This window comes from Ascidiella aspersa, chromosome 6 (assembly GCF_963924565.1).
Source record: "Ascidiella aspersa chromosome 6, kaAscAspe10.2, whole genome shotgun sequence".
NCBI classification, from domain to species: domain Eukaryota; kingdom Metazoa; phylum Chordata; class Ascidiacea; order Phlebobranchia; family Ascidiidae; genus Ascidiella; species Ascidiella aspersa.
Genome location: NC_139452.1, coordinates 3010288 through 3028282, shown reverse-complemented (window position 1 = coordinate 3028282; position 17995 = coordinate 3010288). Strand labels below are relative to the sequence as shown.

The 17995-nt window shown below is 38.8% G+C and overlaps 1 protein-coding gene across 1 annotated transcript in view; it reads left to right on the top strand.

Annotated features, from left to right (window-relative positions):
* LOC146139171 (transforming growth factor beta-2 proprotein-like) overlaps positions 1-17995 on the top strand; it is a 33541-nt gene extending 15546 nt beyond the window's left edge. Inside the window, exons 4-5 of the mRNA XM_083391114.1 lie at positions 13789-13899; positions 16833-17995. Of these exons, the coding sequence (XP_083247240.1) occupies positions 13789-13899; positions 16833-17350 (629 nt within the window). The 3' untranslated portion in view covers positions 17351-17995. The remainder of the gene's footprint in view (positions 1-13788; positions 13900-16832) is intronic.

The following is a 17995-nucleotide window of genomic DNA, read 5'->3' as shown; positions in this document are numbered from 1 at the left end:
ACAGGCGAATGGGACTCGGCGTCCTTTTCCGCTTTAAGCTTCCTATTTACCGCTCGGCACAGCGCTATTCATAAATATTACTGGGTGTTGTGCTATTTATATACCCTTACAACCTTGCTTAAGCGCCCAATGGTTTAATGGAAATATATGGTCGTGCCGGGGTGCCATCAAGTCTTTGGATCCCTAAATGTATTCGATTGGGATTAATTTACGTTTTAAGTCTCTAAAAAACATATGTTTTTCTAAAAGTGTTTGTATTTATTTTACGTGCAGCTTATTCAGGGTTTTCAAAGTGCCAGTCTTTTACAACATAGCGGCCAAGTACGCCCAAAACAGGCGTAACCTTTGAAGTTGGTCGGTGGGATTACATATGCATATTTGGGTAAAAGGTTAGGCGTTGTATACTCTGCCCATCAAAAATATAAAAACCTGCTTGGTAGGTGAAATTATGCTTTTTTTTGTTTAGTACGAATCATATTTAGGTTAATTACAGCTAGTTACATCGCTCTTTTTGCCGTAATATAATCGCAACATTCATGTCATTAAAACATAGCACAAACATAAGTTGGCGATAGTAGCTATATATACATCCATGTATTGTATTTTAATCTTGTTAGGCCTGAAATCACTGGTAAATTGTATTCAATTAGCCATATTAACGTCACAAAAAGAAATGATTTTAGGAAAACTTCCTATTAGTATTACCTAAGTTGCTAATAATCTGTTTTCAGGTGTGCAATTATAGTAGGAATTTGCACTTACAGTTGGCAATATAGCTTGGCTGATTCAGCATTTAGACTTGTAATATTCCCAGATAACCTACTTCAAAAGGCAACAAACCGCAAAACATTTTCCTTTTAGCGCTATTTCGAGAAAGATATAAAATCAACCACAAAAAACTGATAATATTGCAACAGGCACAGATCTCATAGCAAACCATAAAATGGTATTACCTTACCACTGATTTTAAGCAATATAAAAAAGAGGCCCCAGCTTCGTTTAAATAGGCTGTAAAACCGGCCAAGCGGCTCAGGAGCCAAATAAGGAATCCAAGCCACAAAAAGCGCTCATGTAACCAGAAAGGCGTATAGCGTTGACTTATTGTCTTTAGGCGTTATTACGTTCAAGATCAGATGACTGTAATGTTCATTTGGAAGCTATTTCAGTTTCAAACACCCAAAAGAAGTCGAAAAATGGTCTTTTCGAAAGATAACATTGCGTTTGGGTGATAAAAGCACAATTTATTCGCCAAGCGAAATCACTATAGCGGTGGCCAACATGCCCATTAGACGCAATCAGATGCTTCAAGGGCCGTTGTTTTATATAAAAAAAGTTAGATTACCAGTCTGTCTGCCATCCGCAGTAATTTGCGGTCTCGGGACAATAAGGGTTAATTAAGTAGCTGCGATTCGGTCCCTGATAATGCCCATGACTGATGGTGGCATGCTGAGGCCTTAATGGAAAGAGTGTATTGGGTTGCGGTAATGTGATTTTGGCCCATCTTTCTAAGCTTTTTAATATAAAGACCCTAACGACCTTATAGTAGTTTTATTTCGCGTGACGCGTGAAACGAGTTTGTTGGGATGATTGGTTGGTTTTTCGTTACACAGCGCAAATGCCATCATCTAAATTCCAAAGTTTAGAATTTAATCTAAACAAACGCCCAAGAGTGCTTTATTATTTGACAGCGCGTTTGGAGCTGTGGAAATGGTGTTCCCATACCATGCCTTTTGTTTTTCACGCCTTCGAGGCAATTCATCAAAAGCATCCTGTATATTTTTGATTTCACATGCGCTACATGTGCTACCATTACGAGAAAAGCCAACACTATAGTGCCCTCAATATCCCGTTTTTATTGCTGTGAATAGGACTTGAGATGTCAGATACATTTTGTTACGATACTCGACATAGGACGGATGTCTGATAGTTTAAACTTTATTGCGATAAGGATACCGATATTTATTTGGGATATTTGATGCTTGATATTTTATTTCGTTGCCGTTAACCTTTATTTTCGAAATGATACCAAATGACGTCATTAATTTCTCAGACATGCCTAAAATATTTGAAATTGAAACGTCTATATATACTCTTGGGCAAACCAAAATAGCACGAGCCCAAGTCTAATTTGTAAAACGTGATACCTTACTTTCGCATATCGGTTTTTTATCAAAAAATCAAACAGTTTTGCCAAAAAGCAATCAAATTGTGCAACGCACTTCAAAATACAAAACACCAAACCAATGGGTAAAATTATCTAACAAATTATAAAACACCAATGACCGTTGTGTCAATCAACCAATAATTACCTCCAAAGGGCATGACTTACTTCCAAATGTTGCCGTGACAGTTCGCACGTTTTCCTACGGGAATCGACAGGTTTATTTCCAGCCCGGGTTCTCATCGCTCCACGAAAATCGCAGATTCGGCGATGACGTCAAATGTGTGTGACGTCACCGCTACAAATGTCAACGACCTGGCAACGGTATTTTGTGGGCGATGTTTAAATGCACAGAGATGTTGTACTTTCTTTATGATAAAGGAATATTGGCATATAAGCGAAATTTAATATGGGAGCTGGGGGGAATGTTGTTATTTTACGGCTGAGTTAGCGTCCTGAACAAAACTGGTAAATTAATAGAATCTGAATGCATTTTTACCCAAATACCCATATTCACGTTGTTTTGGTGTTTTCTAACGTTTATAGACTTTGTAAAGGTTTTTTGCCGATTCCTAAATGATAGCTTATTCTGCAAGTATGCAGAGGCAAATTTTAATGGGGAATGTTTTTTTCTAATTTGGAAATGATTTGCGGGTGCATTTGCGCTATTGATTCCGTTAGAAGAACCCTGGTTTAAGTATTTCTCTCTCACCTGGTTTAAATAATTTTTATTTTTATTTTTTCTCTGTTATAAATACTTGAAATATTTCTCACAATAATTGCGATGTCATTTACGACGCCATTAACGTCACTTACTTAGTACAATATGTTTACGTCAATCGTCACGCTTCTATCATTAAAATGCCTCTGTCGGCTTTGATTTATGGCACAACAATGGTTTCTGGTTTTAAAATGCTGAGTCAACCGATAAATATTCGCCGAAAAAAAACGAAAAAACTCAAGGCGTTTACCATAAACCATTAACGACGGCAGCAGAAAACATTACGTTACCTGGCAAACACAAACCGCCTCTCTTTGAACAGTGTGTGTACATGTGTCAGATAGGGGGGCATTTTTCCTGTCAAAATACCTCCCGTTGGACTCGCTATCGACTCCAGTAACCATAACAGCTGTTAACAGGCTTGTAGCGAGCGGTGTAAGACAGGTCTGGGCTTGTACACAGTGCTGCTGTACAATGCTTGACACTGTTTATAGGCATGAGTGCGTGCGGGGATTTTTTTTCGAACTTCAAACATAGCAACGATGTCACGCTGTTGCTCTACGCTGTGCTGTTCATCAATATCAGTGTTTCTCAACCTTTTTTTGTGAAGACCTAAATACTAAGCTGAGTAGCTTCGGCCTAAATCTTGGCATGATGAGATTCTAATTTAAAATAATTTGAGCCAGCTCTTCGTGTTTGTCCTCTTAAATTTATATCGCTAAAGGCAATCTTAATTAAACCACCACGTGTAGTGTAATACTGAAGCCCGCCAACCAAAAAAATCAAACGGTGATTCAATTTTTGGTGGTCGCCCTAAGGTTGAGAAATATTGCTTTAAATTGTAGAATCTAAAGTAGTGGTTTCAACTGTTTGCGAAACACCAACTCACTAAAAGGACGGGTAGATTGTAACACCCTTACTAGCATTACAACATAGTTAACCATTTCATCTTTTCGTGTGTGTTTCTGTGTCTGAAGTGGGATTTGATTTCTCTTTTTTCAGAAATAAACTTTTTTCGTGTTTACGTTTGCAACTGGCTCATTTTGTTCCTTTGTGATGGTCAATTCACGAATCTGGTCAAATTGCGACTCTGTATGTTCTAACTGTTTGGCTTATTGCCTTGTTGTTGCAATATGGAACGGAAAAGTGCTAAAATCGTATTTTCAGGTTACCTTAGCTCCGATGCAGATATTAAATTTTCGCACCACAAAATCGACCGCAAAAACGACTTCAACGGCGGACGAAAAGCCACAAAGGGCGTGGGTTCAAAGTAGAACCTCGTTTCCATGCGAGGCGGTTGTCAAACTAAAGCGACTTGATGAAATACAAATCACTTCTAGTTGTTTGATAAGGTACTTGCCACACAAGGGGAATTCCCAAGCCCCGTAGCACCGGTAACCAAAGATCAAAAACGATCTTCCCACTTCAAAAGACATCAAACCAACTCAATCGCACACAGAGAAAGAACTAGGGTTCTTGTGTTCAACAAAATGACGCCATCTTTTTACGAGCGTGTGTCGGCGACAAAAAAGTTTTGCCGTGACACTTTCAACACATATCAATAACCTGGGCTGGACATAAAATCAATTTAAGGACTTTTGGAAAACCACAATGTTTTTCAAAGACTTTTCAATACACAAATGAATTCAAAACTTGTAAAGATTGAAAGACATCTTAAACGCGTGTCAGTTTCAAATTCTACCATATTGCAAGTTGTAAAGTACGCACAGTGTGTTGTTACATAGAAATAAGGTGCTTGTCACACAAGGGGAATCCCATAGCACCGGTAACCAAACATAAAAAAAGAGCCTCCCACTTCAAACGACATCAAACCAAGCATTCGCACACACAGAAACAACCAGGGTTCTTGTGTTCAACAAAATGACGCCATCTTTTAACGAGCGATTGCCGGTGACAATGTTTACCCCCCTGTGGTGACAGCATGGGAACCAGGTCGCGCGCGTGGGTGTTTATGACGTCATAGAAGCTCTCCCCTCGCTTGATTTTTTTCGCGCGCACTCACTCGAGCTTTTGAGGGGCGTGAGTCAGAGTTCCTATTTTTACGCGGATGGCGTAATTCGGTGGTTAACGCGACTTTGCTGATATTTCATTGTCCTGCTTTCCTCTGCTGGGTTATCTCTTGGTTATTTTAACTATTTTGTACGATACTAGGTCGTTTAGTGTCGGTACTTCTCTTAAGTTAACGCTTCATATTTTAACTATTTTGTACGATACCAGGTCGTTTAGTACCGAAACACACACACAAAAAACACTAAAAAAAAAATAGCCCACATTTTCGTACGGAAATTAATGAATAAACACGAAAGGTTGATCGTCCACACTCCTATATGATGTATTGTAAACAATACTACCGACTAGGGATGTCCGATACTTGACGGTTATTCTGATACCGATACCCGATATTTTTCGACAAAAGTGTCGCAATCTGATAGCAATTACGTCGTTGTTATACTCAAACAAGCAAACTAAATGAAATTAAAACATTTAAACTAATTTGTTAAAACGTAGACATGTTTTAAATAGTTGTTTACTGATGACAATGCTATTAAAAGGAATAACTAGTCTATGTTAAATAAACTTGTCTTTTGTAAAATTGGAAGCGTTTAAATATCAATCAACTTTCTGCATTATGTGAATTCACTTGAGACTATCAAGCTATTAAATCTTTAAAATTTTACGGGTAAAAATATAGCTGACGTGAGTTTTGCGGTGTCCCTCAATGATAAACTTTGTGTAAATAAACTTGCCTTTTTAAAATTGGAAGCCTTTAAATACCAATGAACCTTCTGCATTATGTGAATCTTTACACTTTTAATAGTAAAACATTTAACACGGCTGTTTAAAGCGATTTGGCTCAAGTTACGACCGCTTTCAAATTGAAAGCGGCGAGCAATCTAAAAATACGCGTTGCCCTTTTCCTAAAAATACTTCCCTGTTCCCAAGTGAGCTCCGAGGTCGCAAAGAGACATTTCGTTTGTGACGTAATTCAACGCATGACGTCATAAATTACAGTGCTGGGAATGACTTGCTTTACACATAGGACACAGCGGTGGGTGGTAATTTGAAAGGAAAATGTTTGGTTTTGCGAAATAACAGTGATTTGTTCATCTTGCCCCTGTACAAAGTGTGTAACCTGATTTAGGTTTGCGCCTGAAATCAACAGGTTTCTTAAGTCTCCTTTTATGTCATTATCTCTAAATAATTTCTGGTCGAGCCTGGTCCGCGCAAAACATTTAGTAAAAAAACTTCAAAAACCTATGTCCTACAAAGTAACTAGAAGAAAAATCAATCGGTATAAAAAAATTTTAGTTTCTAAACTATTTAATCAGAGCAACTAGGCCAGTGCAAATTTTAAACTCTTTAATCTACATCTATATGCTGAAACCAGTTGGTTTGTCCTACAACAGACATATAACGTTTCGTTGGTTTCAGTTTAAAATCTTCCAAAAAAACGTCCGCAAAACTGTTCTCCCTTAAATTTGTCAGCCAACTATTCTATACGTCACGGGGACTTAACAAGACCAACAACGCTGTAACCGAACCCCCGGGTCAAAATAACACCTAAAACGGGGGCTCACATATATCATACACCGTTTCTATTCAATTGCCCTAATTAAATCAGGGTGTTAAACTGTACTAACACAGCCCTCTTGTAACTTGCTACCCATGAGGAAAAGATGTTATCTTTCTTCGCTGCAAGTACAGGGATGTATAGCAGCGTGTTTTGACGTTTTTTAGTGTCGTGACCCTTAAGGACTTTAATGGCTTTTAATTACCTCTTTAAAAATATGAATATATGTCCCTGTCAATCAATTAATGAACAAATGATGAAATGTTTGCATTTATATCAGCAATAAATAAATGAAGCAATATATAAACAACACTATAACACCTTAAACATACTATTAAATATAAACGATAAAAATTAGTTAATATGCTGACTGCCACTATACATATCACTATTTAACGGTCAAAGATTGATTTTCATATCATTGCTAAAAGTACAATACCCTCTCTAAATTACCTTAGTTAAGAACCACTTATCTACAACCCTCTTTAATGTTTAAAAGTTTTAAAAGCAAATCTTTGGTTTATTCCTGTATCATTTGTTAATGATTTAAATGCAGGTCATAATTTTTTTTATTTAATTAAGAGGTGAACGAAATCCGTTAGGTTATTCTGAGGGGTCACGACACTAAACAGCTCAGGAACCAGTCGAACCACTAACTTAAAACAAAGGGCAATCTGTCAAAAATGCCAACCGGGACTTCTACCCAAACCTTTCCGACACAATCTGGTTAGCCGGGTGTAGATTGAAAAGTGATAAGAGGACCCAGACAGGCTTGAACCTGCAGCAATTCCAACACAGTGTTCTGTTGTCTGCAATCGTTCGGCTTAACTGGAGTAAGATAACGGATTAACATTTGCCGCCGAAAATTTGAACAACGTTTGGGAAAGAATCAAACGGTGGAAAATCAGGGATTGGTTATTAGGCAGTGGTGAAAAAGGCAGGGACAGTCCAGAATGGCGTTCTGCTATTTTTTTTTTTTTTTCAGATATGTCGTATCATTAAAAATTGTTCTTTCAATAACAGGCCAAACCTTTTTCACCAGTTTTCCTGCCATTTCCTTGAATGTAACTAAACTAATATTTCAATTGGACGTTTGTTCACTACTTTGAACGACAACCGCAGGTTGCCTGAGGATACATGTTTTAGTCGACCCATTATGACGTAACTTTGTGACGTAATCTCTCAAAATTTTGTGCATTCCGCTAAAAAAGATTTCAACTTTCCGGTCATTTTTTTTCTACTTTCGCCCCTGGTAAGTTGTCACTAAATGCAAAACAAAAAAAATGGCGAAAAAAATGCGTCAAATATGTAGACTATGTGTTACGCCAAAAAGCATTGAAATTCGCACCAAATTAAGCAGTCACGGCCACAAATAAAATGGAAATGAAATGAGACCCAAATCGTGGGTAGAAATAAAGAAAAAAGGCAAAAAAATGTCCGAATGGAGCAGACATGACAACTGACAAGGGATACACATTCCTAAACCGTAGGTGGAAAGGGCGATCGGCTGCTCTTATAAGTACAAACAATCTTCCCTTTCATGGTAGAAATAGCAAAACCCATACAGGAGTAGATAGCATTTTGAATGTTTTGAATATTCTTAAGATAATGTCTGGAGGTTGTAGTAAGACGTAGAATGAATATTAAAACCCATACAGAAGTAGATAGCATTTTGAACACTTCGAACAACTGTTTGTTCATTTTCAACTTTGTCTTACTACAACCTCCAGTCATTATGCCCCAAGATCCTTTCGTGTTTGCGTGAATGCGTAGCGTTGTACACACATCACATATCAGCTATCGGCTCCCATCTAAGGCAGTCACCGCCGTACACACTTCACAAGAGCGCTGGACACAAAAGTAACCCTAGAACCCCGGGGGGCGGGGGGTTACCAGCGAATTAAGAGTTTTCGCCACTCCTGTGAATGTTTCAGGCAAAGCCAGCCTGTTTCGCTTTCAGGTGCCAATCTCCCGGTTTTTGGACACAAAAGCTCGCCTCTCGAGTCGGTTATTTTGCCTTATCGTTTACTAGCAACTGCGCGGTTTTCCATTACCTGTTCGTTTTCCTCTATGTAAGGTTTTTTAATTTAACAGCTGTCGAGGAATAAAGGCGCTTGGTTTGTAAAGCGTTGTAGCTTGTTTGTCGTTTAGTTTTTTTGTGGTCTTTGCCCGCAAACGTTGTCTGCAGTCGGTGGTTTTTAAAGCGAAAAACGTTCCCATCGATTTTGCATTTTTGTGATAATTTCGCCTAACTTTTTTGTAAAACGATTAATTTATAACGTATTGAGAATATTAAAGCCAATACAGAAGTAGGAAGCATTTTAAATGATTCGAATATTTCTTTATTTAATTTCAACATCCAAACATAAATTAAGAGATATTTAAAACATTCAAAATGTTACCTATACTTCTGTATGGGCTTTGATATTTTTATTACTTGGCCATCGCTTTTGCATATTCCTGATAATTACGCAGTAATGCTTTTTGTGAAGCAACAATAACGTTGTTTTTGATAGCTTTATGGCGAACATGCCTAAATTTGTCGTAAAATGTCCTATAAATTAACTGGCAATGACTACGTTGAAGAATATTCTAAAATCCAAATTATTGGCTGTTTCAGCTGCTTCAACAAACGAAACAACAAATACTGTGAAATATGGCACTAAAGAGCTTCTAATTTCCACAGGCGTGGTCCCACAGAGGGGTGCTGACCCAAGGGGTGGGACGACTCCTTAACCCAGTGGTTCCCATCCTTTTCTGGCTCACCCCTGAAAATAAATTAATACATTGCGACACGCATAGCAGTTTTAATTGCTTAACTAGAATGTTCCAATAAACGGAACTGGAACAACCCACATTAAACTCTACACAATGTAGGAAAATATTATTTGATTTATTGTCTCTAATCCCACACAAACAATTGTATCAAGAGGATTATATCAAAAAAACAAAATCAGTCTTTTGAAAGAATCCCAAATATTCCTCTGTACCCTTGAGCAGTAGAAATTGCACACCAGGGTGCCGCTCCACTCCGGTTAAGAACCCACCCCTTAACCCATACAACCCCAACATTGCACGACATTGCACAACCACATCAAGTCGTTACGTCGAACTCCCACTAAGCTCTCTCGAAATGTTGTTTACAGCAGTAAGTCCCCTCCCCTCATAATGTTGCCGTAATAACAACGCACCTGTGTCTCATGTAACCGACTGATATGCCTGGCTTGGCTCAGAGGTTTTCCCTTGAAGGGTTTGAGTAAAAGTTAGCCGTTATTTAGCCGTAAAATGCTTACACTTTGTAATTATTTCATATCTTGAACAAAAACCGGTTGAGTATCAACATGATGCTGCCTTCGTAACCTAAAATTGGTCGGCCTAATCAACTAGTTTGCGGTGAGCTTCGAACTCACGACCTCTAATGAAATGCCGCCATTACTACGTTTAAAAAATTTCTGGAATCATTACGTGCAAACGTAATGTTATTAGGCTGTGAAGCCAAATTTTGCTTTAAAAGTAAAAACTCAAATCATTTTCGATGGTTAATTCACTAGTTTTAAACAAAATGGAAAAGATGCCACCCTAGTATCGGTCAAGTACTAATACTACAATTTGTCATTGGGCATCGGTTCTTATCCGATATAACCGGGCATCCCTGGTTTTTAAGGCAGATAGGCTTTAATTGCTTAAGGAACCGAGTTGCTTAGGCATATTTGGAACGTTTAAAGCGACAAAGATCTATTGAACTCGCTTGCCGTTGGTTATAGCCAGTTTGATCGCAAATATGTGCAACGCTTTGTGTATGCTTCCCTAATCCAGTCAATCTTCAATCAAACGCAATGGGCGTCATTTTTGGCAAATACGTGAACAATATGCACAAATTTTGACAAATGTGTTCCTATAGTCCTAATGCCATACACCTAATGTTTACATACGACCGATTTTATTTTGCATTCAGCAATTATCTCGGCTATTAACATTTTATCTTATTTTAAAAACTGCTTAAAAGCTGTGCTTTTATTAGTTAACTTAATTGTAATAACTTCACTTAACCAATTGACTCAAGTCAAGTCGTTTTGGGCCAGGTAAAGTCACTGGAAAAGTGACGATAAGTGGTCATTAGGCTTGTAAAACTCTTTAATAGCCCTAACCACTTCACAAACAAAATGCTGAAAATTGTAGCTTGAAGAAAAGTTTATCTATTAGCTTAAGATGTTTCCCAAACGTTAATTATTTTTTATCTCCCAAATAAATATAGAAAAAAATTTAAAACTGCCCACTTAAGTTTATATAAAAATTCGTAAAAAATCTCGGCGAACATTTTCAAGAAACGTAGCCGTTTTAAGTTGGTAGAAAGAGGCAGAAAAAACAGCTGCGTGAATGTTCGATAACGAGCTCTTTAGTCCAGCGCCAGTTCAAAACGCCTCAGTCTAATCTTGAGAAACAACAGCGTTTCGTTTTAATTCCGCCGGGGCAGCGAAAAGAAAGTAGCCCTGGTGAGATAACGACTAACAGCTCATGAGTAATGGGACCACACGCCTATTGCGATTCAAGGCGGTCGGGCGGGGGTCAGACCTAGAAAGGCCGATGACTCTTCAGTCCTTAATTGACGTTTGTATATCTACTTAGCGTCGACGCAGTTGTTCTCTTGCCAACTTCAAAATGATTTTTTTTTTATGTTATCAGTGCGAGTCCTGGCGGGCAGTTTACGTGAAAAACTTCAAAGGACAAACTCTCCCCCATTTAAACTCCCTTGTTGACACGTTAAAGACATCGTAAGGCACTTTTAACCGAGTTTTAATGTCCACTTTGCTGAGACATGTGCAAGTCGCAATAAGTGGCCAGTACTCAAACGGCATTTCCTTGCGATTGAGTCCCATGAATCAGAAAAAACTCGACTTGATTTGGGCACCAACGCTTGGACTGGGACTTGTTATTTTGCAAACGACTTGATAAGCTATTTGCAAATTTATTTATTGAAATTCTTTGGGGACACGGATCTGTAATGTAGCTTGATAATGAATGCAAAGCAAATAAGGTCGAGTAAGTCGACATAATCTTGACCATGTTTAGTCAATGTGTTCTTATTTTAGTTTATTTATTTTGCAAATGACTCAACTCGGACTTAAACTAGTTTCACAATAACTAAGCTTTCGTTATTTTTCGACCGCGGCTTGTTTACGACACTATAGCTTTAGCCCACAACAAGCCACAATCAGCAGTAACATCACAGGTCACGTTAGCAGAGAGCAAGCAGCTGCTACGCTCGCTTCAACTCAAATTGCGCGCAAACAACAGCTCGGCCCAAGTATCTAAGGGGGTAACTTTCTTCACCCCTACTTGCTTGGGGGTGCGACCCCTTAACGCGACCCCCTTGAAATTTGGGTGCGACAATGCACGTCGGGCGTTACTCACGGTGTCGCGTTCACCCTGGGGCTTTCACGGGGTCCAAAGGGGGGCGTTTTGATAACATGCAAAACGATCGGGTCGCTCTCGAAATTCTGCGGGAAATCAAGTGTCCAAAGCCCGCCGATTCACCTTTTGTCCCGAGCCGCAATTTTCAAGTATCGTTTTTTCTCAACGTTTTCGCTCTCACGTCGCGCACTCGAACGCCCAAACAATGAAACCGCGTCAATCTCGTTGTTACGTCATAGCCGCAGCGCGATCGGTCGAACAGGTGCGCGCGACGCTCGAAAGCGTTGTTGGTGCAAGACTGGGCTACAAGCGATTTGTTTTGCGGCAAATGCGAGCTTTATTTCGAGCTTTGGTTTCTGCTGTTGCGTGAATGTCGAATAGGGCAAGTTGTTGTAATTATTAAGCAACGCTACAGCATTAAGGGAAAAATAATTAATAAAAACACACAAAACAAATAAAACACAAAATGCTTATCCTATGTAATTTAAATCTAAAATACTCATATACACAATGTGTATTCTGCAATCAAGCCCTTCTGGAGTGTCACTGGCCAACGATGGCGAGCACATAATGCATCTTCTAAATAGGCAGCCTGTGCCCTATATAATCTTTTATATAATTACCTTTGTCCGAAAATAATATTACAAACATAAGCTAGACAAGATATTCATATCGTGGTTGGAATATAAATAAACAAGGCCTAGTAGTATAGAAACGTTTTCTTAAAGGTAATATCAATTTGCGCGACCTATTTTGCTTTTTTATTAATAGTCTAACCACGATCTTTACTTATAAATCTGTCTAGCTTGTGTATTTTATATTTTTTGTATTTACCAATACAAGCTACATTACAGATCCGAGCACAGTGTACCTAAATCGTGGTTTGTGTGAAAAATGCTTCTTAAACCCCGGGAAAAGGATACCTCAAGAGCGCACGCGACACTCATAATACAAAACGAAAAATAGTCAAACCTCAGGGGCGGATATTCTTTAGACTTCCCTGTCTTGGTCAAAGTCAATCATTTATAAGTCCTATAGTCATTTAAGTCATTTAAAACTAGAGAACTTATAAATGACTCACTTTGACCAAGACAGGAAAGTCTAAAGTCTAAACAATATTTGCTCCCATTTAAAGTCATTGTCGTCATTTACGTGTAAAGGGCGAGGAAGTATCTTCATATTTTACACATTCAGTTTCCCCATGGGTGGCTTTTAATATAAAATCGTTGCACCCCGCGACCGCCCTTCTCCTAAACCTTTCCAAACCGCCACGACCTATGGAGTGACGTAACGAAAAGCCGAGGTTAATTGGAGCGAGACCTGTGGGCCCGGCTCTAATCGCTAGCAGTGACGCAAGCAGGACATCCTATACACCACAGCGCCATTATACTGCCGCCAAATAGCACACTGGTCAACCCTCCGTGGCGTGTGTAAGGCCGGGGCAGCGCATTGGCTGACCTGACCGTTTTTGGTGCGTTTTTTGACTTGTGGCCTGCTGAACTGCGCGTTTCCGTACAACTGACAGAGAGAGGTGTCGGTTGGGGTTGTGCGGTTTGCAAGCACAACTATGCGAAACCGTGTGAAGCAGCCTTGGACAAATAGATAATTCTAATTCATTCTAATTCTTATTCTAGTTGAAACTAGATAAATCTAGTTGTCTAATTTCAAAAATTGAGGAGAAACTCAATTCGAATTTTACCAAAAAGGAGATGGCCAAAATATAGAACTTTTTACCGAAGTAAAGTTTTTAAAAACACCACTGCCAAGAACTGTTTAAATATCATACTCTGTAAATATCAAAATGCATCCGCGGTTTTTCACTTGTTGTGCGGCTATGTTAGTGCCATTTGGTAACAACAAGCTACGACTTCGAAATCTTAAAACATTGTTTGTGATTCGCAGGTTTGAATCAGGGCCTTGAACTGACGGTTCCTTGTCAAAACGAGGGCGGAAGCTTCAATGGGGGAAGATCCAACGCAGGGATCCGACAGAAACTCAACGTTTACTTCGCTGGTAAGTTTATATAAATGGCATATATTAGTCGAAGGAATTTTAAACCAATGACGGGAGCACTTTACTCTGGTTAACCTTAAAATTTACTAATATAATTCAGACTATTCTAATGTTTGAAAATGTTTTAAACAAAAGTACTTTGTTTAAAACATGTCGCTGTTATGTTTTAAGTTTTCTATGTAAGACATAACTAAGTTTTCTCTCTAAGACATAACCATCCGAAACCACTGACATAATCATTTTACTTAAACCTTAATTTTTACTTGTTGCTCATATAATTCAGATTTTTTGCTAATGTTTAAAAGTTGAAACTGTTAAACAGAGTACTTACGCTTTAAAACTTTTTAAGCAATGTTAAACCTGTACCGACGACAAGAGCGTTTTATTCGAATTTTTTATTTTAATTTTGCTGGCATACGTTGAAATGTTCGGTAACTTTATAAACTTTACATTTTAAAGCAACTGAATTTGTTTTTTTTTGCCCTTTTCCCCCCAGAAAAAGTCGATCAGAAAACCAATTGTTTAGTAAAAGTACCTTGACTTTAGACATTCTGTTCCCTTGCTGGTTGTAAAACATTACTTTATAAGGAATCGGAAAAAGATCCAATGCAAGAATCTCAGCATTTTAAAGTTCAGACACCCCATTATTAATTTTGCTATGTGTGAAAATTGGTTATTATGCTTTCAACTGCTCTTTTAACGAATCTGCTTGACATTAAGGCCTTTATATTTGTTTGATTTGGAAGCCGAAGTGCAAAAAAACGGTCAGTTAATAGGAATAACGCGATGCATCAAATTCTGGACCACCAAACCTTGTTACACTCTCGCCGAAACATATACAAATATGACGATCCATTATCGAAAACCGAGGATCTCGCATTTATTTTCTAAATCATCGTCAAACCTCGGTCGTTCAAATTACCATAATTTATAATGGATGAGCGGGGTGTCACGTTAACCCAATCAGCGCGCGGAAAGTCATGCCTGATTTCAAACAGGAGCTAGAGCCCGAGGCAATCCAGCATCGACCACTTAACCCAGATTCACTGTTTGCTTACGCCGTTGGGCGTGCTGGCTGCTTGTCGAAATCGCTCACCGACCACCCAACATGGCGCTGTGATGACTCAGATTTAAGGGGTTATCCAAGCCGGCTTCAATTACTTGGCGTTGGCTCGGATTAGTTTCTGTGTTCAACCGCTCCTCGGTATTTAATTATTGCATTCCTGCAAAGCCTTGGGGTCAAACTGGTAGAGATTCAATCTGAAGCAAATGTACAAGTGTTCGCCTCCCAAGATGATCACATTGGTGTGTTTATTGCGCTTGGCTCATTGCGGTCATTGCTGGTTCGTCTTGTGTGGCCACGAATTTGAACCAAAACAAATCCAGTGGCGTTTAATACACGGGGTCAAAAGTTCAAGTCGTGACGCTTTTGGGACTTTTTGAACAACCATAGTGTCCTTTCCAATCAATTATCAACCGTAGGTCTCAATTTTTGCGGCAATTATTACAACTATCGTGATTCATATACTTTGAGTCGTAAGAAGATCATCCCAACTTTGGTGACGAAAAGATGTTTTGTGGTGTTGTAATTTACTAATGGACCGATGTAACTTGATTGTTAAGGCCACTAGAGCCATGGGAAGTGTAATTTGTTCCCCAGAACATCGTAATTAGTTGCCAGGTCTGCTAAAGGTGTGGCTCTTTACAGTCACGGACAAAGCGTAGACCTGACGTAGCAAAAACAACTATCACCTGACGTTATAATTAGAACGAAGTTTTAGCTATGGCCATTGAAATCTCTTTGTATGAATTGTAAGTGGGATTTTAAGATGTTAAACAAATAGCCTCCTTTTTCGCGAATTCTTTTTTAGCATAATCAACTTTTATAAGACGTTTATAAGATACAAATCGAAATATATTTTGCAATACAAACATTTTTTTGATAAATTGGTAAACTCGTCCGATTTATCATGAGCCATTACTCAACCCAACAAAAAACGCAGCATATTGCAGGCAAATTGTTTTATGTGCAAACTTATGTGCGAAAAATTTTTATGAAAGATTGCCATTTGAAAACATTTCATTTCAACGTCATTCATTACAACACTAAGTTTGTCCTTGTGGTGCTAATACATTAATTCTCAGTCAGTCTTATAACGAATTGCATATTTCCTTCGAGACCCAAACAAACTCCATTGGAGGTCCCCAAGTGTCTTCATGTTGTCAACAACAAGCTTTCCATTAAGCACACACAGGAGAAAATCATGCACTTAACTAGCCCATTTGATCACGAGGGAAACTAAATTAAACTCGGGGTTAACCATTGTTGCTATTTTAAGTCTGGCCTTAAATCTATATAAGACCAGCTAGGTTTTTTATAAATGACTAAAAGCAATTTCATCTTGAGATTATGGGACTAATTATTATTGTATTTTTTCGGTATTTTGTTTGGGATTACATTCCAAGCTCTTCGATTTTATCGAATATTATGGCTTTGGTACTTTTATTGAAATTACTAAGAAAACCCGTGCATTGTGTTCCGAAGCTACACAGCATTCGAGGTTTTACAAGCATTTCTTTCCATTACAGGCTATTCCCGACCTAAATACTGCTAATCTAATACAGGCTGAAGCTTTGCATTTCATTTCATTTTAGTCTGTCGCAAGGTTTTTGCATTTAACCTCTTAAAATTCACAAGATTTCAAAAGTTTGTGATTCCATTCGAGTTTTTCGAATATTATGGATTTAGCATTTTGATTTAAATTACTCAGAAAACCGGTTCCAAAGCTACAAAGCATTCCAAAAGTTTTAAAAGCATTTCGTTCTATTCCAGGCTCTTAGATTTTACTGTATATTATAGCTTTAGTATTTTTGTATCGTGTTCCAAAGCTACAAAGCATTTCGAGGTTTTACAAGCATTACTTTCCTTCCAGGCTCTTCAAAAGTGCGCCAGATCCAGGGAACCCTTCATCGCGGAGACAGCGGGCGTCAGACTCTGATCCCAGACCTTGGCAAGCAGTACAACCCTCACCTTGTGATCATGGTGCGCACACCAACCCCAGAACGGTCAGTAAAGTCAAGCGCCCAGCGACTGCGCAAGAAACGCGACTTAGATGCCGATTACTGCTTCCGCCGTAAGCCTTCAGAAACCAACTGCTGCCTTCGTGAGCTGTACATTGATTTCCGCAAGGACTTGAACTGGAACTGGATTCACGCTCCCAGCGGTTACAAGGCTAACTTCTGCGGCGGTGCTTGTCCTTATATGTGGAGCGCAGACACGCAGTACAGCACCATTCTTGCGCTTTACAAGACCATGAACCCGCAGGCCTCCTCAGCGCCTTGCTGCACCCCCAAAGACCTGGACCCACTGACGCTGATGTACTACCAGAACGGAGCTTACAAGTTCATCAACATGTCCGACATGGTGCTTCTATCTTGTAAGTGTAGATGAGCCTTGTTTCTTCTAAGTTTTTTCTTAAGTCCAACGCGAGGCTACAAATGAACTAAAGGTCGGCGGACCAGGGTTCAAGCAGTCGCAAGCGAACGTGAAACCCACAGGATTTTTTGTTATCTTAATTCGTTTTTTTTTTCAGGCTCTTTACTTGGCAAATTTTAAAGCTGGACTTTAGAGTTAAGACACAATTTTATTGTCACTTTTCTGTCCTTTGTTTCGTCACGTTTTGACGTCACGCACCCCTAACGTCCAACAGATTTGTCCACAAGCCTTTTGTGTTTACGACGGTTACAAATGTAATAAACTGGGTTAATGAATACTTCTATACTGCGACTCAGGCTATCGTAGGCTTATTTCAACAATTTCAAAGTTTATCTTAAAGATTATGTGTCCCTTGTTCCAATAACGACAAATTTCCAATTGCAATTAAAGTAGGAGATTCCCTACTCTACTCTGAAAGTACCAAACCCTAATGCGGTGTTTCCAAGCCCAAATACCAAGCGTTAGCAAAACAACGAAGCTTTTGAGGCCAAATTCTTTTCACTGTTGTTTAAGTAAAGAAAATATAATACAAATAGCATACATCAATTCCAATTAAGTCTTCGTATTACTTCCCAATTTTCCTTAATTTATTGAGAGAAC